General features: G+C 35.4%; 2 protein-coding genes across 24 annotated transcripts in view; both read left to right on the top strand.

Moving 5' to 3' along the window:
- LOC105211561 (cAMP-dependent protein kinase type I regulatory subunit) overlaps window positions 1-21,776 on the top strand; it is a 42,794-nt gene that overhangs the window by 6,675 nt on the left and 14,343 nt on the right. The window contains exon 1 of one of the 3 annotated variants that reach the window (XM_029039833.2): window positions 21,096-21,511. The exons of the other annotated variants lie outside the window; for them this stretch is intronic. Coding sequence (XP_028895666.1) covers window positions 21,503-21,511 — 9 coding nt within the window. The 5' untranslated portion in view covers window positions 21,096-21,502. Of the gene's footprint in view, window positions 1-21,095; window positions 21,512-21,776 lie in introns of those variants that run through there. 3 annotated transcript variants of the gene reach the window in all.
- LOC128921592 (uncharacterized) lies at window positions 5,717-21,332 on the top strand. 21 transcript variants are annotated; one of them, XM_054229649.1, is made up of 4 exons: window positions 6,306-17,303; window positions 19,594-19,662; window positions 20,807-20,875; window positions 21,070-21,332. In XM_054229649.1, exon 1 carries the CDS (start codon window positions 11,194-11,196, stop codon window positions 12,253-12,255), a length of 1,062 nt encoding a protein of 353 aa, XP_054085624.1. In that variant the 5' UTR covers window positions 6,306-11,193; the 3' UTR covers window positions 12,256-17,303; window positions 19,594-19,662; window positions 20,807-20,875; window positions 21,070-21,332. The 21 variants fall into 21 exon arrangements, with proteins under 21 accessions (XP_054085627.1, XP_054085630.1, XP_054085631.1 ...); XM_054229652.1 differs by lacking the exons at window positions 20,807-20,875; window positions 21,070-21,332 and adding an exon at window positions 19,734-20,087 and having other exon boundaries at window positions 5,717-17,303; XM_054229655.1 differs by lacking the exons at window positions 20,807-20,875; window positions 21,070-21,332 and adding an exon at window positions 19,734-20,087 and having other exon boundaries at window positions 5,717-17,426.

Here is a 21,776-nt window from a genome sequence, read left to right as displayed (position 1 = left end):
ATGCCACGCCCATTTTCCATTTTGTAAAAAATCTGAGTGCAGCTTCTTTCTGCTATTTCTTCTGTAAAATTTAGTGTTTCTGACGTTTTTCGTTTGTGAGTTATCGTACTTTTAGTAATTTTCAACCTAACTTTTGTGTGGAATGGTGGGCGTGTTTATTATCCGATTTCAACTATTTTCATGGTGAGTGGTGGGGTACGTAAGAGAATTGACTGCAGAAAGTTTGGTTAATATAGCTTTATTGGTTTGCGAGATATATACAAAAAACCTATTTGGGGCGCTTCCACGCCCACTTCCCCAAAAAAATTACATCCAAATATGGCCCTTACTAGGACGATCCTTTGTACCAAATTATACTTTCATAACTTTATTTATGGCTTAGTTATGACACTTTATGTGTTTTCTTTCGCCATTTTGTGGGCGTGGCAGTGGCCCGATTTTGCCCATTTTAACATTGCGATTAAAATTTGAAATATAAACTATCCTATATTTTAAGATGGACCAAACTGCAGACGTGTGCAAAATTTCATTAAAATCAGTTCAGGCGCCAATCCCGGGCAAACAACGTGACATGAAATTTTTATATATATAGATATAGATAAGGCTTGTATTATGCAGTTATCCTATGGGGATTCCCTTTATACGCTCTCGCATCTAAAGATTTTTTGAATTCGACGGACAGAATGTATAGTGGAAAGCGTCACTCGTGTGATTGTTGCACTATGCTACGAAGCGTATGTGCTTGATCTACCCAGCTTTAGGGCGAAATACAGCCTGTTCGTTACGTGGCTATTATACTTGTTGGTAGGGTTAACCCACTTCAGTCGCCGCATTCTCGCAGGTCCTGCACTACGATGCAGCCGCTGATATATGCGGATTGGCCTTTAAGATATCGGCTGTAATATCTATGTCTGTCTTTTTAGACTGTGCTAATTTGAAGATACTTTTCATAAGTTTCAATGGAACAGTTGTCCATCTTTAATTATCATTCCGTGGCAAGAGAGATCTTACGTTTTACGTTTTAATTAGATGATACAACATCTATCTGACCAGAAGCTGACAGCTGAAGCTCGCTACTTTAACATGAAACTGGCTGTGTATGAAGCCTTAATTTATATAATAATAAACATAATTTGTAATTCAGAATGTGGCACCAAACTACAATCCATGATCTAGCATCATGTGAGATTACCTTTGCAACAACAACAGCTATACACACAGAAATAGCACACTTACAAATATATTTTCCGACACATATTTTTAAACGATGTGCATATAAAAGTGTTTAGCAACTTGTTTACGGTGTGAAGTTATATGGAAAAAATAATAATATATTCCTCTTAGAAAGTTGATATTTCGTTGTATAGCACGAATTGTAAAATCACATTGACTTCAGTGAGGTAAGCTCTCCACCAGTTTCTGGTATCTACTTCCAAGAAGGGATGCTTCCTTAATTCCAGCTCAAAATCATCCGATTTTTTTAATTTTTTTGTCCGATCTTCTCTTTTAAATAATTCCAGAGGGTTTCTATCAGTTTAAAATGGTGATTTTGCATTGGCCAGATCAATACATCAATATTTTCGGGAGATAATCAATCTTTTACTGCCATAGCTGCATGTTTCGGATTTCAATCATGCATAAATATCTAATATCAGGCATTGATTCATATAAGAATGGCTCTATTGTGTGTTTAAGTATGAATAATGATCCAACGGGTTCATTCCATAGCCCGACAATGCACTCCACACTATGGCAATACCACAATGTTTCCTGAGGCATCTGGGGTTTATGTAAGCATTGACTTTCAGGATATGCACAAATATTTTACCATTCGGTCCAATGCGATTTACTTTTATTTCATTGATCCATAATACTTTCTTCCACAATTGTTCATCCCTCCCTACATGTGCCCTAGTAAAACAATTAATCCGCGTTTTTTTTGTTTTTTAGATAGAAGTTATTTTTTCGACTGATGCTTCCATAGGGGCGAGCAGAATTGAACTTGTCTTCTAACAAGTCCACAGGATACGTTTAATCGACATTTTTCATTTATTTCGACCATAATGGTGCCGAGGGTTCAAACGTGTCATCCTTGCACTTTCTCTCAATTGTTCCGTCAACATTGGAAGTGGTTTACCTGGAGGATCCTTCCGGAATTTAATTTTTATTTATGTCTCTGGACCATAATATACTAAATTAAAAGCTTTTAATATCACTTTTGGATAACATGTATCTATTTGTGCGAATTGAGAAGGATTTTTTCCGTTTTGAAAGAGTTCTTATATAACGCACCATTTTTTGCGAAACTAATAACGAAACATATTTAAAATTTGTCCTGATGAGACTTCTCTACACATTTAATGATCTACTGGCACAACGTATTCTCTGCCACTGTACCCTCCACGGGTTCACGCTTGATTAATTTTAAATACCACAAATTCTGTCCATTAATACCGTTAGGAAAAAAACATCGAAAGCCCTAAAAATATCCTGTCACTCTCACAACTCATATTTGCTCATTGTATTTATTTTTATTTGCCTGTTGCTTTGTTGTTGGAATAAAAACCACCTGTTAAGTCGGTACATCCAACTGGTCAGCGCAACCGAACTCCACCCCAGTGAATCCACGTACGCGTATGTATGTGTGCATGTGTACTGCAAAACCGTATCCTTACATTGGATCATTGTTCTTGTTTATACACATATGTACACTCATACTAGGGCAATAGAGAAGGCGAAGCGTTGTGCTGGGTTGTAATTAAGTTAAAAGTTGACGCTTTGACTGCTAATATTGCTCTAGTCATTATAAATTGTGAAATATGTAGTCGACTGGCAGCGGATGCTGCTGTGGGAAATCTGCATATTTCAGTCTGACCCGGATCCTTGAGGCGTGCGGTACTAGCAGCAGGTGCAACCTACATACGCAACACAGTTTACGGTTTCGCGAGCGTTGACTCTCGGTCGCAATTGTCGCACCGACGCCTTCCTAGTGTTGACTATCAATAGCTTCCTTATTAACATACTGACATATACATATATGTGTGAAAGCGACGACATACACACATACACGGTTCACGTCTATTGTGTGTGAATACATACATACATACATATTTATTTTATTGGTGTTTTTGTATACACAATTGCCATGGGCAATTCGCTGGGTGTCAGTCAAATGCAAGAAACGGTGATCGATCGCTTCAAATCGGTGTGCCTAACCACAGACGAACACGGGGCGGTTCGCATCCGGTCTTTCTCCGATGGCGGCCATTTGACATCGCGCGTGGCGGCAGAAGCAATACGTGACGAGCACCGACTTAGTTTGGATGTCATACATCGGGTGCGCCATGTGCGCACCTCCTGCACGACAATACCCGAGGAAGATATCGTAAGTGCACAGATGAGGGCGGATATTTGCACATAAGTGGGAATTATTATTGCAACTTTTATTCGATTCGATTCACTATGTTTATTTTTGTACTTTTTTATGTCTTTAAAACTGTTAAACAGAGATATAAAAGGTCACTATGAAAATACAAATAGATTTACCAAGTCTCACCATTGTCATTATATGAGTGGATATTCATCCGTGGCATAACCAAAATAAACGGTTACATTTCCATACCTTTGCGCTAAAAAACAAATGTTTTTAAGACAGTTTTTGGGAAAATCCACTTTCTTTTGGTAAATATACGTCTATTCTGAATTATATTGTTCCTTGCCCTTACCTATTATAACAACCTACCTTATAAATTCCGTTACACTCCCTATGAAACTCCAGCTCAATGCTTGCAGCTAGCATCATACATTTGATTCGCCTATGATCTGTCTTGACTATTCAAAGTATCCATTTCGGGGTTCCCTACTTAAAAAAAAACTCATAAAATCCAAATGTAATGGAGAATATTTATTATCCTTCGAAAGAGCATTTCTTGGCTTCTATTTTTTTTTTAAGATTATCCCTTTCAAATGTTGTACGCGCCTACGTCTCAGGCGGGTGATGTTTTGCTCCAAGGCCTGGAGCGGCATTAAAAGTCCAATATATGAAAAAGTTTAAAAGTCTAACGGTTTGATATCACACAGAACGTGAAATTTCGTAATAAAGTTGAAAAATTTGTAACCGTTGTTCAGGCGTAAGTCCTTCCATGATGAAATGCCAAACTATACTGAACAAATATAACGTGACAACTTGACACGACTCACTCATGATCAGTCAAAAAACGCTATTGAAAAAAGTGTAAGCACTAGAGCTGCGACTATCATACTACTGGACCTAGATTCAGTCTAAGTTTACCACGAGTATCAAAATTTTTTATAAATGGTTTATTATAGAAGTACCGTTTTTAATCCTTAAAATTATTATAAAAGAAAAATGTTGAATTCTCATTAAAATATGGTTTAAAGGTGCAGGTGTTCTTTCCAATGTGAATATTGCATTCTTTACACGTGATGAAATTATGATTTCTGGTCACCTTATGTATAATCTTACAAACACTGAAACCGGTGTTTACTGTTACTGAGCTTTTGTTGAAAGTGGACACAGAAAGCTTTATATTTGCCTCTCATCTTTGCGCACACAACCTACGCTCAGGACCATCGCCACCCTTCACGTGTATGTACGTAGTAGCATTTTATATCGTAAGAGCTTCGTATCGACATTGAAATGCTCGAGGAAATACACACATTTGTGTGTAACGAAAACGCAAGTGATTTCTGCTAAGTATTTCCTGCATTAGCTCGTTTTTATGGATAAATAAAGCACCCAACCAATGTGAACTTCTTTTTTTTTATTTTGCTTGTGGGCATACGATATCGGTGTACTTCTATTGCTTACGGTATTTAAGCGATTTTCCGATGAAGGTCACTATGTCGCCAACACATCGGTGCTCTTAACAATATCTACATACACATATATATATACATACCAAGGTATGTGCTGAGGTTTAAATGGAGTGTGTACATAAACATTTGTATGCCCAATGGAGTCGTTTCAACGCAAAACCGAAATAGAAAACGAAAGCAACAACTTCGCATGTGTGTCCTGGCGTGACGTTTGACTACAGTTGTTGGCCCAGCGGTGTTGTTGACGCTCATTGTTATTGGCGGGACGCTGTGTTGTGGCGACGGTGACGTCGTTACTGTTGTGCCAGTGCTCTCGTCGGAGATTCGAAAACATCCTATGCCGCTCTGAGCCGCCAACATCATCATCGTACAGTATTCATTGTTCGATTGTTCGCCATTCAGTTGTCATTGGAACGTCTTCGTGTAAGGTAGTGAGTGAGCGAATGTGTGAATGAGTGGCTATAAATTGCGCTGAAAGCTTCAAAAAGTTTCGCATAAATTAATATCGACAATGAGATGAAAGTGTTTCCTTTCACAGCGTAGGATTTACGCATTTTTAATATACCCTGCAATGAGTGTGGTTATTTGCGGTTCCCACGCATCCCTAAGGACAAAATCGAAAAAATCGAAGTGAACGCAATTCGTTCTCGTATGCGTCGAATATCGACGCCGTTTAATAACAACTTGATTAATTGCCATTTTATTTGTGAAATGTTAATGGCCTGTTAACAAGGTTTGCGTTTCCACCACCTGCCAAGCAGAAATAGTCGATCGAGTTAATATTCGGCCGTTAGTTATTGGTTAGTTGGTCATACGTCGGTCGGTGGTTGTATGCGGTAACATGAAAAATGTGTTAATTATCACAGTGCAGTGGCTGCAGGCGGAGTGTCGCCGAGTTGGTGGCGGGAACGGCGTACGGTGAAAGGTGTGCAGCATTGTTTGCTCTATATTAGCACAGACGAAACGTTCCCTTGTCTCCAAAGACATTTATAAGTCAGTTTTGTGTATTGCATTTTTATTGTAGTTAGCTGCTTGGTGTACATTTTATTTCGCTATATTTTGTGTGCATGGAATTCGTCACAGTTTATTTATATTTAAAATACTTCATGTTTTTAAATTATTAATAAAAAGAAAATTAAGTATAAAAAAGCAACTGGTCAATGAAGTAATAACACAAACACACAAATCTATAGGTTTCATTACAATAATTGTAGACTCATTTAAATATATTACAACAATTAATAAGCATATATTTCCTTACAAAAAATATTGAAATCACATCACAACGCTATGCCGTCCACTGATTTCAATAACGAATAAGAGTACATATTCTAAAATAACTTCAACGTTTTCCCGAAAACATTTTTATTCTTTACTAAAATAATATGTAACAAATTGTTTTTGTTTACAAATTATAAGCAAATTTGACAGATTTCTACGTTGCCGCATCTAATTCATTCTCTGATGACGTTGCTGTAGCAGTTTTGTCTCTACCTTTCCTGCCTGGAACCCAAAGCATAAGCCAAAATCTGAGAAGAAGCTGTTTCAAACAAGAAAAATTTCACTTATATTCTCATACATACTTATATTTTCAAAAATTATTTATTTTAGACGTTTCTTTACACTCCTTGTTGTTTTATTTGCGTTACTGAGATCACAAACATACGTACATAAATAGTTTTCGTCTTCTTGTTTCACTTTTCCTTCAAGGCCAAACTGTTTGTTGGCAAAGCGCGATTTATTGTAACTTTTCGCAACTACCGTTATAAGCAAGATGTGTTTCTACACAAATAACTATCATTAGCATTTCTCTTGTATGAACTTTGACATTCCCATAGATTTTTCTTTACATATATGTATACAAATGTATATATGTAATTATGTATGTATGCATTTTTACGCGTTGATTTCCTCATTTGCATGCCTTTTTCATTTGCGACCGCAGACGAAATGACTCCACGACACGCACACCTTTTAACTGCTGCGCCTTGTGATGGCCAGTTAAAATATTGAGCTCTTTGCAGCAATTCCTTTTCCTTTCTGACGTGGACTGATTAGTTGTGCTGTAGTCGGTAGCTTAATTTGTTGGCTGACATTTCCGTAACGTCAGCAAAAAACTGTAAATGGAAAACACGCGAATATAAGTTGTATCCTTGGTTGTAAATACATATATATGTATACTAATTTTTATTTCACTATATTTAACTTAAATTTTGTTTTTTGGGGTGTGTACATTATAAATATTTGTTGTTGATATTTACTTTTGTTCTTGAACTGTACAACTTGTTAATGATTGAGAATTCATTATATGTATGTACATTAAGGTTCATACATGGTTCTTTAAATCTAAAAAAAATACTTAAAAATTAAACGATTTAAATTAATTTGAACTTAGTACCAAGTTGACAATCAATGATTTGACTCCAAAATTTGAAATTAATTCAGACAACCCCTGTCTTTGGTAGTATTATGCCCGATTGTTGTCTATAAAATAAATTATTAAATTTGACTTTAAAGTGTCATCCTAATATGCATATATGTGTGTATGCTAGAAGTTATCTACTGTGTCTAGTCATTGCTCTGAAATCAATAATATCTATTTAGAATTGATGAATAGTCTGTCTATCCTGTGGTTAGTTTGTCACTGAAATCTTAAAGGAGAGCACTGTTTCTTGCCGGCTATGACTAAGTTATATTCGTTTTTTAATTTAAAGTTCGGACTCTGTTTAACTTCTTGTCCGTGCGACAATTTAATTGAAGATTATGAAGTCGACACCGCCGAGGATACCGTCAAAAATGAGGCTGAGCATACCACAGCGTGTTCAGTAAGCAATTCATGTGAGAAAATATAAATGTGAAGGCAAATGTGAAACTGTCCATTTAAATCAAAGTTTGTTTTATTCAATTTTCGGACGGTTTGAGTAATTTGGTTTTAATAGCCGAATTTTGAGGATCTCAGGGAAATTGTGTTTTTATTTCAAAAATGACGAGAGCTGCATGTGGTGTAATATAGCATTTTACTGCTTAAAACTAATATTATTTTGTACACTTTATACATTAAACAGTCAGTCTGTATAAGAATTTTTTCCACATATCTTATTCTGCATAAAAATTTATTTAGTTCGTAATAAGTTAACGAGCACTGTTTGCAAACGTCTCTGACATAAAAATAGAATGCATTTTCTCAACTTCTTGACAATGAACAGAGTACTTTAAGCCAGTACTTTCTTCTAAGTACTATCACCGTTTGTTGTGTTAACTTTTTAACGACGCTTCTGACCTCCAGGCGTTAACTTATGACTTACACCACTTGGGAAATATGTATATCCGTACATACGAGTGTATATAATTACGCACACATCATGAATCCTTTAACTTTAGTTTCTATAAATGGACTTTGTGACAACAAACAAATATATTCTTATTGTTTTAAGTATTTCTCATTGTAAGTAAAGCTAAGCCAACCTATTATTCATAGATTATGTTACGTAGCGACAACAACGGTTTTTATATGTGAATATGCAGTATGTAAGATTCTCGAGAGCATTTTTGGTATAATTAAACATACGGTTTCTTTTGTATAAGTAAGGTCCTGGTCTAGAATACCAATATTATCGTTCTCTCGGCAAACTAATGACCGCTTAAATTATAAATTACAGATAAAACCAAAAATAATCGGTAATATGTCATATACTTCTACCAAAAAATGATATAGAACGAATTCATACATTTCGCGTCTCAGCGAAATTTTTGTGATATGGTGGTATACAATTCAATGAAAGGACGAACGCAATAATAACACTCGACTGGGTATTGGACGAACTCATTTTTTCCAGGAGATTAACAGTTTCGGTTTCGCGAAACAAATTTAAGTGAAAAATAATTAATTTCAGTTTCACCATTTGACTTAAATTTTATTTAAATGGTCACGCTTTGCCATTTAAATATTATTTAAATACTGTCATATGCAACCATGGTTACGTTTATTATCAGCTGATTTCCTTTTTTTCCCCCATTTTGACCAAGAACTACAATTTATTTGTTCACATAAATCAGCTGTTATTCTTACTAGCATCGCTGCCTTTTCATTTTTTGGATGCCAAATGTCAATAATGATGAAATTCAGAAAATTTAAGTGCAAAGTTAAATAGAAATTAAAATTAAATGGAACTTAATTTCGTGAAACCGGCTGTAAGTCATAAGCAGCTGTTACATATTTTTGTTTTTGCTTTTCATAAGAGTAGGTAGGTAAGTTTCATCAGCTGATTGTTATTTTTTTTATTAATTTCCACCAGCGATATTAACCGTCGAGTAGTATTAATGCTTTTTTATCAAAAAATACAGCAGAAGAGTTTCATTTCATTTTCAAGTCGATTAAAATTCAATCAAAAATTAATGTAGATTTTTATTTTGTATGGTAAATCGATCTTAATCAGCTTTTTAATTGAGCAGAGGCCGATTTATTGATAAATTAGCTCCTGTGTGAAAAGGCTTTACAGTATCTGTCATTTTTAAGCAAAATGAATCGAAGCAGAATTGTTTGTCTGCACTCCTACTGACAAATTATATCCCTTGAGATGTTACCTACTATGCATTTTGACCTTTGTATTCCATTGAGAACCTTCCTTTCTCAAACTAAAACTACTTTTCCTATGTATTTATATTGATTTTATATAATTTGTTTAATTTAGAACTTAAAAATACTATACGATTTTTATCCGTTTCATAATACATTGTTGATAATAAAGATTACCAAGTCTCCGAAACTTTCTTTTGAGTAGATACTCTTAACCAAAAAAATCCTAAACTAGATACACCAGACAAAATCCATAATAAAAAAAAATAAAATATTTAAAATAATGCTTGACTGCTTTTAAATTTTTAAATATTTCAAGCTTAATACGGTAAAGTATTTGAGCTTTGTGTTAATAACACAGTTGAGTATTCTATTTCCCGTTGCTGTCAAAAGGTTCCGAAGCGGTCGGTTGAGTGTATCGCCTGAGACTTTTGCCTTCGCGCGAAATCTTACAATCACACAAACGATTACCCTTCACTGAACTCAGGCGAAAAAGGGTTGCTATCAGCAACAGGATGTAGCACTTGGAAACTTTTCAACGCTTATACCTTGGAAAACTTCCTTTCGACGTGCGAATGCCGAGGTATTGATGCTTGAAAATATCACTTTGCCTTTAAGTGGCCACAACTGCAGTTTAAACAAAAATTACAGAAAATAATAAATCAAATGGAATGAAAGCCAACAAAATGAAAGCGGCTGCCAACAAAAATATTGTGTTGCGCGCTATTTTGACAGTTCCATTGTAATGGCACACTCACAATGCATGGCACATAAATATTTTGAAAGCAACGAGAAAGCTGCCAATTTATTAAATTATTACAAATGTGCCTGCATAGAATGCAAAATGCAAAATAAGTACGTTTGTTCGCATGCAGGGAGATGCCGACAAGTGTCTGCTGTATCAAAAATTAGTACATCAGCTTTGTGACGCGTGTGGGTGTGTGTAAGTATGTTTGAAAGGTGCCGACTTAAATTAGTCTGCGTTTTTGTTGCATAGAATGTGCACAATAAATTGTATATATTACATATATATATGTATGTATGTATGTTTGTGTGTGTATATGGCAGATATAAATATTCGAGTGTGTGTGAGAACTTTTTCGCAATAAAAATAAAGCTGCGAAGTAAGCCATTCATTCTGACCCATTGACCATGTGATTAAAATTTATTCGATTAACCCCTTCAAAGTTATCGGCGTTGTACAAGCCATATGCATGCCGGTGTTTAACGTGCCAATATTGTTCGGGGAAAAGTTAATGCGCTGGGTAGTTACCCTACTTTCAATAACAGTGTTCATTCTATATTTCATAAATTGACTTTACATTTGCCTTTTCACTAAATCAAAATTTTTATATTCGTACATTGGTGTCTAAACAATATATCGTCGACTTAACGTGCAAAGGTGCTAAGTCCACTTATGGTCAAAATTGATATTTTGAAGAGATTCGATAGATAAATATAAAACACATCAGCTACAAAAAAAAAATTGGTTTACTTTATTTTAGAGCTATTTTGGGCAGTGGTGTGCAAAAGTGCTAAGTCCGCAACTGTCAAATCGCGCGGGCTAAGTCCACATGACAATGTGATTGCTACCTAAAGTGTGATTTGTCTTTTTTGCTAGGTAACACGGCATAGCTACTGTGTTATTCGACACTTCGCTTAGATGTTTTTATTGTGATACTTTGTGTTTTAGGACTGGTGCCTTATGGCTTTAATAGCGATTCGGATGAATCACTTGACCTTCCTTCTAAGTCACAAACGCGCAAAGAAAAGGAAAAATGGATAATACAGCTTGGTTCGCAGCAAAAAATAAAAAACAGAGAGAAAATGGGAAACTTTATCTGGGGAAAAAGAAAGAGAATGGCCTGTGGAATCATCGAAGAGTTAGAAATGCAAAAGTCATTGGAGAGCGATGTAGCTGTAAAAAAGCCACTAGTTCTGCTGCTCTCCACTGTGCAAAAATTACTGAAGACCAAAGACAAGCATTGTTTAAACAATTCTGGCAAATGGACTGGAAAGAGAAAAAGACTTATGTAAATACATTGATTCAAGTAACAACTCCTGCAAGAATGCGAAATCGCAAAGATAAACACAATAGCAGAAGGAGTCGAGCATTTCAATACCATGTAAGAGTCGAGCAAAAAAGTGTTAAAGTTTGCAGAAAATTCTTCTTGAACACTCTTAGCATTGGCAGACGTACGGTGTTAAATTGGGTTAAGCAGCCTACGATTTCAAGAAACACTACACCGAACGCACCACAACAAAATTGTAGCATTGCACGTGAATCTCTAAATTCGTTTTTCAATTCTCTGCCAACCATGGAATCACATTACTGCCGTGCAACAACTCAAAAAAAATATCTTTTGCCAGAATGGTCGTCAAAAAAACAACTCTTCGAATTTTACGTAGAGGATTGGTGTAATGCAAATGGAAAACCCCCACTCTCTATTTCAGCATTTTATAACTCCTTTGCGGATCAAAAGCTTGGTCTATTCTTCCCTAAAAAAGATCAGTGTGAAATCTGTGCGCGACATACTGTGGGAGATATTTTGGATGACGTCTACAATCTTCACCAGGCAAAAAAACATGAAGCTAGGGAAGAGAAACAAAAGGACAAAATCGAAGAAACCTTCGTGTTTACTATTGATCTGCAACCGGTCTCAATGGCACCAAAATCCCGAGTAAGCAGTCTTTATTACCGCACGAAGTTGCAAGTCCACAATTTGGTGTTTTACAATTTGATAAATCATTATGCTTATTGCTTCATATGGAACGAAGTAGAAGGTGGATTATCTGCCGAAGAATTTGCATTTGGGTGTACTTCATCGAGAATAAAATAATTCCAAATCTTACCGATAATGCAGCTGCTACGAAAATTATTCTTTATAGTGATGGATGTACATACCAGAATAGGAATGTTTCTATGAGTAACGCTTTGCTCAATACATCTATTAAACATGGCGTAATAATTGAGCAAAAAATACTAGAAACGGGGCACACCCAAATGGAAGCTGACAGCGTACATTCAGTTATCGAGCGTGTTATTAAACACCGAATTGTTAATGTATCAGCAGAGTATATTCAAATATGTCAGAATGCTCGAAAGAAACCTACACCTTATATGGTAGAGTATTTGGATCATACTTTTTTCAAATGTTTCAAGGGTATACAATTTTTAAAAACAATTCGTCCTGGTCGCGGAAAGGGTGAATCAAAAGTCACCGATATTCGTGCGATTAAATACACACCGGAAAGGGAAATATTTTATAAATTGCGTTTTCCCGAGCCATGGAGCTATTTACAACAAAGAGTGGACAGAAGTGTTGTGCCAACGGATTCGTCTAATTTGCCACAGCTTCACCAAGAAAGAAGAAAATTAACAGAAAGAAAATACGCAGATTTGCAATATTTAAAAACTTCTTTGCCAAGAGACTACCATCAATATTATGACGACCTGCCACATGAGTGATATCTTCTTATTTTTTAATATATTTTTTTGTTTTGCTTAATTTATAATTTCCAAACAGCAATGAATTAAGGCTGAACTGAAATATTAACTTTTTGTGATACCTTAAAGTTTAAGGCTTAAACAAAGATTTTCCATTTAAGTACTTGTGTATTCCTTTAAACGACAGCAACGAAGTAAGACTGTATAATATTTTGTTGTGATAATAAAATACGCCATTTTCAAAAAAAAACTGCAATATTTCTTTTTCGAAAATGTGCTAAGTCCAATACATCCAAGTGCAAATAACTCCAGAAAATGTGCTAAGTCCAAAAAAGGCCTATATAAAGGCGCTCGTTAAATTTTTTATTATATTTTTTTTTGTACTTAAATGAAATGTCACAGTTGACAAAACTGCGTTAGAAAAATAAAAAAAAAATTTAGAACTTCAATTTTTATTCAGTTTTTTTTTTGTTTTATTTAATAATTCAAAAATGGCACTTAGCACCTTTGCACGTTAAGCCGACGATATGTATATATTTGAAGACAGAGGCTCCTTTCGAAGAAAATTTAGAATCCGCCATATACATTCGAACACTCATAAATTGTGTTCCAATATTACATTCCATAGACTCCGAAAGAGTTTTCTCTATGGAGATGCAATTATAATTGAAATTGTAACACCAGTCGAAATGTGATAAAAAGTGAACGTTACATTGCTCTTGTAAACGTAAATTACTTCATATACCTTGTTGTCTGATAAGATTGCTCTTAATTACCTAACTTTGAAAGTTTTCTGAAAATTTTGACGTCACGCTCAAAATTGCTTTTTGATTATTGCCTGTTTTTACTCATCCAAACATTGTTTTGCACTCTCATTCTTCTTCACTAGTTTAACTTTAGCTGTCGAAGGTCATTGTTCTTGCTTTGTGTCAAAACAATTCCAAACTTTTAACGTTTGAAAATATCTCGAGTTTGTAAACATTTTTGTTAGGCTTATTCAATCGAAGAAAATGAAAATTTCGTTTAGAGCATACATTCGTACATATTGTGAAACGTTTTAAAGTTCGTTATGCTCCAATGTATTGTTATTAGTTTATTATACCCAGCACACAATGTTGATGGTGATGAAGAGAACGAAAACGAATAAATTTATCGCCAGTAATATCGTATTTTTTAATTTCCATCAGAACTAGAAAGATGTCTATTATTTGAAAGTGGTGAAGTGTCGAATGAGCATGTTTAGATTCAAAATAGTACATTGTATGGCTAATAGCTTAAGTTTTGGTATTTGGATTGGTTTAAGTTTTGGTATTTGGTTTGGTAAAGTATTAATATTGGGCTTAATCATTAAATCCGCAGCGAAATCGATTTCGATATTCTTTTGCTATTTCTAGGGCAACTTTCAATCGCTTTTAAACACCTTAAATTTATTTTTGTTAGTGTTGTTAGTGTGTTTTTGTCTCTTGTCTCTAAAATACCCATTTAAAACATTATATAGTCCGCCATAATTAATTGTTTACATAAATACTTATAAATGGTTTATTTCTCATTCACCAACGGATAGATTTCGACCAAAATTTTCGATTTTGCGGATTCAATGATTTCGAAATTAGCGACATCTATTAGCCTCTGAATGTGTTTTATCAAGTCGGCAATTGTGGTCAGTTCGATCGAAAATTTTATTTCCGATACGGTTTCAATCATTTCAACGTAAAATCTTTCAATCGTATCGAACCATTTTTCGATCGAAAGGATTCAATGATTAGACCCATTATCTTAATGTTTATATTCTTTAAGTAATATGAGTGTTTTTATTGCTTCTGCTTATTTACCGAAATTATTGGAAAAATAATGAGAAAGTTTCCTGGTACATTTTAAGAGATCGATCAAATCCAGAGTCAGTGTAAGTGCAATTACATACATATGTATGTACGTACGAGGGCTGCTATATATATTTCTGGCCTAATAATGAAAGTAGGAATATTTATCAACGAAAATGGTTTTATTGTTTTTCAAAATATTCTCCATCAAGATTTATACACTTTTGCATGCGCTCAAACCAATTTTCGAAACACTTTTTTTGAGCCTTTTTTTGAGCGATTGTCAAATTATGCGGGATCCAACGAGAACAAACCTTTTTTACGGCCAGGTGTTCATGCTATATCGAATGTATGCTGGTGGGAGAAATGCATAGGCATGCCTCTATCTGAAGGTATGTTACATTGCGGTCTTGCATTATCAGTTCATGTACGGCATCGATGTTTTCTGGCACAACGGCTGTTTTGGGACGACCTTCACGGAATTCGTCTTTGAGCGAGCGTCGGCCACGATTGAATTCGTTGTACCAGTTTTTCACAGTGCTATAGGATGGTGCTTCATAGCCATACAAAGATTTTTGTTCATCGATGCACTCTTGTCGCGATAATCCACGTCGAAAGTTGTGAAAAATGATCGCACGAAAATGTTCACGAATTAATTCCATTTTTTGGCCGAGATGATTTTTTTAATTCCCTGTAAATAAAACAAACGTTCTGAGTGATGTTATGCTAAAAAATGTCAAACTTTCCAATGGAAATGTCAGATTGCACCTGGCAACACTTAGTGTTGCCTAGGCCAGAAATACACTGGTGGCCACATATTTAGGGACAAAATAAAGTTGAGTAAAACACGCGTTTCAGTTCAATGTTTTTAGCACTAAAAACTGTAAATTGCAACGGTATATTATAACTGTGCTCTCATTACGGAGGACAGGGAATAAAATAAGAAAAAAAAAACGGCCCAGAAAAACTACTTCAAAGGACGATCGTGTAATTTGTAGAGTTTGCAAGGCGAATCCTTTTTTAACTTCCAGGCAAATTCTTGGCACGATAAAGGATCAACTGACCAACGATGTATCAACACGAACCATCAGATGTCGTCTTCTTGAATCGCAAGAAAAAAACCGCACGTATCAAACAAAAATTTAAAGAGTCGTATTAAATTTGCAAGGGAGTATATCGGAAAACCCTTAGATTTTTGGAAACAAATACTGTTGAGCGATGAATCCAAGTTTAATTTATTTGGTTCAGATGGGAAACAATTTGTTCGTTAAATTTTCAATAAATCTATACCTTAGAAGATAATGAATATGGTAACTGAAGTTTAAAAAAATATGTCGCTTTTAAATTATAAAATAAACCAATATTTTAAAAGAAAACGGAGTGTCCTTAACTATGTGACCACCAGTGTATATATAGCAGCCCTCGTAGTTTGGGTTTTAAATATTTGGTTAAGGTCATCAAGGCATGAAGGTTGCCCGTCTTTGGCGACTGTTTAGCTTGTATGTACCAAGAGTACCATTCAAAAGTGAAATATGACATTCTCATTAATTTCTTGCAGTGTACACTTATGTTGCATACATATTTACATATAGTACATATCTATGTATATATGTATGTACTTGTTTGCAATTTCGCATTTGAAAAAGTCGTTTTCCGTGCTTTTTACTGCTTCTGTAAGTGAGACTTTTATTGCCGATGTATCACCATATTGTGCTGCCCGTGCACATAAAAGTGTGCAAATAAAGCTTTGTGATTGACTTGGACTTGCACAGAGCTTCTCTGTGGACTTTTACTTTCCTCAGCGAATGAACGCACTAGAGCTGTGCAGTTGCATAGTTTAGTGCTCGTGTTTGCTAACTAACTATTTCACGACCATTGCCTAACATCGTGCACACTTTGTGGTGCGGTGTGCCTTTACATGGATTGAATTGGTTGATGTTGATGTGTTAATTATTTCTATTGTTTTGTGTTTATTTGGTTTTGTAGCCACTACTCGTGTTATATGTGTAGTCATGTAGTGTATGTTTGAATGTGTGCATTCCCGAGCTTATGGTCGACTTGATGTGTACCTACTAATGTTTTCAAATGTACTCACAAGTATGTGTGAATGTGTAATTGAACCAACATAGACACATACAGACATACATAAGTATTTTGTTAATTGTACTACATGTCTTATATGGATTTGGAATGCTTAGAGAACGAGGAGTGTGTACATACATACATATACATTCATATGTATGTACCTATGTATGTACCTAAATATATTTATTTTTATATAAATGTACATATATGTGAGTTGTGTAGTTCGTGTTTATGTTTCCCTACACCGTTGCTGCCGTCATCGCTGCCGCTACACCTTTTCATCGTCACGCTTTTCCGCAACTCGCAACACGCTTGTCGGCATGTGAGTGTGTGTTTGCGCCAACAGTTGAGCTCAGAGTTTAGCATTCGCTACAGTGACTAGTTGCAATCATCGCATTGAATGGGACGGCACGGGCGCGAGAAACGGCCAATCGATAGGAAAAGTCTTAGGCGCGCGTTTATCGGCTGCAGCTACCGGTGATTAATGCCATAATCGGAAATAGTGTATGCAGATGCAATATAAAAAAGAAAAGCGGTAATAACTGTAATAGTGACGAAGTGTAATCTCTGTTCGTCGGAGTGAATAATTTTATGCTCATGAGGAGATAACAGCAAATCTTATATCGGTTCTAGATTAAATTTAATGGCTAATATAAACGTAATAATTAATTGAAAATACATCCATATATGTGCTCCTCTCGTTAAAATCTGTAAACATCATAGATTTTTAGTAATTTTATTCACCAAAAATAGCCGTCGAAAAATCTCTCTAATGCACATATGTTTTAAAAGAGTGTATTCAAACCTGTTATATTGAATAATAATTTTCTAATAACAAACTAGCAAGAATAAAACCTTATATAGTACATTTTGATATCGGCTTGACTGAATGACTTGAAATTCGTAGGGTTCACTCAACAAAAAAAAATATAAAACAAGTAAGGAAGGGCTAAGTTCGGGTGTAACCGAACATTTTATACTCTCGCAATTTATTTATTTAACTTAATTAATATTATATAATACACAATTTGACCCACATATTCGTCATATATATTGTATAAAGTCCATTGAAAGTTGGAAACCCTAATATTAGGTTAGAAGCACCGAGGCCCTCATGTTCAATATATGGGGCCTTGAAAACCTATGGTCCGATTTCGGCGGTTTTTAGAAATGGGCTGCCACACTATAAATACAGTATTTGGGCAAAGTTTTGCACCGATATCTTCACTAGTGCTTACTTTATATATTGTAAAGTAAACGATTCAGATCATCTTCTAAGTTCTGGTATATAGGAAGTAGGCGTGGTTGTGAAGCGATTTGGCCAATTTTCACAACATATTATTGGGAGGTAAGGAAACTATTACAAACCAAGTTTCATTGAAATCGGTCAAGTAGTTCCTGAGATATGGTTTTTGACCCATAAGTAGGCGACGCCACGCCCATTTTCCATTTTGTAAAAAAATCTGAGTGCAGCTTTCATCTGCCATTTCTTATGTGAAATTTAGTGTTTCTGACGTTTTTCGTTAGTGACTTAACCCACTTTTAGTCATTTTCAACCTAACTTTTGTATGGGAGGTGGGCGTGGTTATGATCCGATTTCTTTCATTTTTGGACTGTATTGGAAAGTGGCTAAAAACAACGACTGCAGAAAGTTTGGTTTATATAACCCTATTAGTTTGCGAGATATGTACAAAAAACTTGGTAGGGGGCGGGACCACGCCCACTTCCCCAAAAAAATTACATCCACATATGCCCCTTCATAGTGCGATCCTTCATACCAAATTTTATTTCCATAGCTTAATTTATGGCTTTGTTATGGCACTTTATGTGTTTTCGGTTTTCGCCATTTTGTGGGCGTGGCAGTGGTCTCATTTTCGAAAGCAACCTTCCTATGGTGCCAAGAAATAAGTGTGCCAAGTTTCATCAAGATATCTCAATTTTTACTCAAGTTACAGCTTGCACAGACGGACGGACGGACGGACAGACAGACATTCGGATTTGAACTCCACTCTTCATCCTGATCACTTTGGTATATATAACCCTATATCTAACTCGTTTAGTTTTGGGTGTTACAAACAACCGTTATGTGAACAAAACTATAATACTCTCTTTAGCAACATTTGTTGCGAGAGTATAAAAAACGCACAATTCGCAATTCTTTTTTAATGTCTACCAAAACTCCAATTTTTGGTATAATCACTAACGGATTAAAACGTCACTAATTTTTTGTTTTCGATAAGCCAATTAGCCTAAGTCTTGGAGGAAGTGCGAGCCCATTTTTTCGAGGCGGGGGTGTTTAGAGCTCCGTAACTCATGTTCTACACAATATGTTTAGCTTAAAATGTAAATCTATATTGTCGAAATATATGTTTAGGTGCTAGGGTAGTCCAAGACACGAAAACATGAGCATTTTCGTTTTTTTGGCAATTAAATCATGTTATTACACAATGTTTCGACTTGAAGTCGAAGCCTGGGTCTTTTTTCAAATATTAACAAAATGGCGGCCTCAGGAAATATTCTCCTAGTTTTTCGTGAAAGAATCAGCAGAATTGGTCTTAAAAGTTCGAAATTTTTTAAAAACAAAAAAGCTTCGGTCAAGCACAGGATTATTATGTATTCTAAAAGCTATATAAATTTCATTAAATCTACTGAGCGGTTTTCGAGTTACAGTTGTCACCAGTTCAAAGAACATAGTTCTGAGAAAAACAAATTTAATGTTTCACACTACCGTTTTGGAGTACCCGAACGCTCTTTGCTATTTGTCAAATAACTCGAAATAATAGTATAGCAATTACTTGACAAATAAATAATTTTTACCTACACAGGGTTCCCCTACTTTTTGCTGCTACTTCGTTGCTCTGGGAAAATTCATATTCTTCGACATCTCAGCTCAGGTATTAGTAGAAAAGTTCAAAATGAGAAATGTAAAATTCTCTGTATTTATAATAATTCGTCCTCGTTAAAGATTTAGCTTGGGTAACACCCCGACACCCTTGGATTCGCCCTGCGTTTAGTTGAACTCACTTATCAACAGGCTTTATGAAACCGATAAGGCAAGCGTTTTGTTCTTCAAATATTTCTCAGTGTAATCCATACAACCGTGCAAAATACCCATAAGTTTATCAATCATAACATTTATACAGCGCTCGTTAATCAACACAAAAACAATTTATTTGAAGCAAGTAATATTTTTTATTCAAAATACATTCAACCGATATTTCCTATGATGAGATACGCCACTTTGTTCTACTCGTTTTAAGTTTTACAACTGTAGCTAATTTCACTAGTATAGCGTTAACTAATTTTCAATTTATTATCCACTTAGAACTTTAACAAATCGCTTGCGCTCGTGCGGAACTCGCTAATTTAGTTTGCCGGATTCTTGCTGTTTTCCAAAAAGTGAAGCCATTAAACAATTACGAGTGTGTTTGCATGAAAATTTGAATTTTCTCAAAAATAAAAAAACGACCTGTTATTGTTTCGACTTCATATCTACTTATAAATACATATGTATATATGTATGTATATGCATGCATGCGCGATGCATTGCTGACGTGACGTGCTACAGACATACTCATGTACATGGGTGTGTGTGCAATGAAAACGGCAATTTGCGAATGTGACATTAAATCGGCGACGAGATTTCATTTTTTCTCCACCTCACTTTACTTCATTTCATATGTTTTCGCAGCCGTTCCGTGCCCAGTGCGGCTCAGCTGTGTAATAGAAAGATGTGCGCCTCCTTAACAATACATATTTTGCCGCGGGTATAAATTTGAAGAGTTTATTTTTGAATGGCGGCAGTGTCGGTGGTAGCGACTGCGCTAAGAGTTTGATTTTTTTAACGTGTGCCGGGTGAAAATATTGGCTATTTGCCGCTAAGAATATTGGAAGCATTTTGTCGTTTATCTTCAACGCGCTCGAGTGTAGATATTCGTGCTTCTCTGCCGTTCTAATATCTGTGCGTGTGAATATCTCGAAACATATATCTATATGCTTACATACACTCACATACTTATATTTATGCGAATTTTCAAGCAACAAATGAATATTTATTTTTAATAATGTTCTGACATTGGATTTGTCATTGGCGACGGAAAGTTTCGTGTAAGCAAAGCAAACTTGATTATGCTAATCGAAAATTATGTATTAAATTTAAGGAACAAGTGAAGATAAAGTGAACTTTATGCAACCGAATTGAATTTAATGCGTGCTATAGTGCTATCAATATAGTGACAACCAATTGAATCTTTTAGTGAATTGCATAAATTAATAAGTGCGCCTGTTGCTCTGTATTCTAGGCGTGTGTGAATCTGTTTAAAAGTGAAGCGTAAAACTCGCAGGAAGCAGCTGCGTATAGTGCAAAAAAATCTAATTTGATTACAAGTGAGCCAACAACAGTGTGAAGCCAACGTATATAGTTGCATATAACGGTGCACTAATAAAAGCAATTTAACGAACCGTAGATTCCGCTGGCCGTTTCCCACAAGCCCAACTCCGGCAGCAAAACGCTTACGACAACATATACAATATATTGCCGCGACTTTCAGTTCCATCGTACTTCGCAATCTCGAAATAGGGCGTGGAATACCTCACACCCTACACAATCAGCACTGTCTACTGCATACGCACATAGTACTACAAACCTACATACATATATCTGCATATACGCGTAGTGATAATCAGCAAATATTGCAATACAGCCAATTCAGCGGCCCGCGGTACCCAGTAAATATGTCAGAGGTTTGCAGAATTCCATTCACTATTTCAGTAATTATGTTAGTCAGTAGTTAGTTACTTACTTGCTCTTGCTTACTTATGTCTGCATACATACATACATATGTATATGCCACAGTACGTAATCGTAATTGAATTATGAACGGCAGTTATTTGTTGAAGTGTTGGCCATAATGTGGAAATTCTTCTACTCTGTAAATAAAAGCATAAAAAATAACATTAAGAAAGTTGGGATATCTTTTAAAATAAAGTATTATTTGATTTTATAGAA

Source organism: Zeugodacus cucurbitae, chromosome 4 (assembly GCF_028554725.1).
Source record: "Zeugodacus cucurbitae isolate PBARC_wt_2022May chromosome 4, idZeuCucr1.2, whole genome shotgun sequence".
Classification (NCBI taxonomy): Eukaryota; Metazoa; Arthropoda; class Insecta; order Diptera; family Tephritidae; genus Zeugodacus; species Zeugodacus cucurbitae.
Note: the sequence above shows the minus strand (reverse complement) of the source record. Positions and strands in the feature narration are given on the sequence as shown.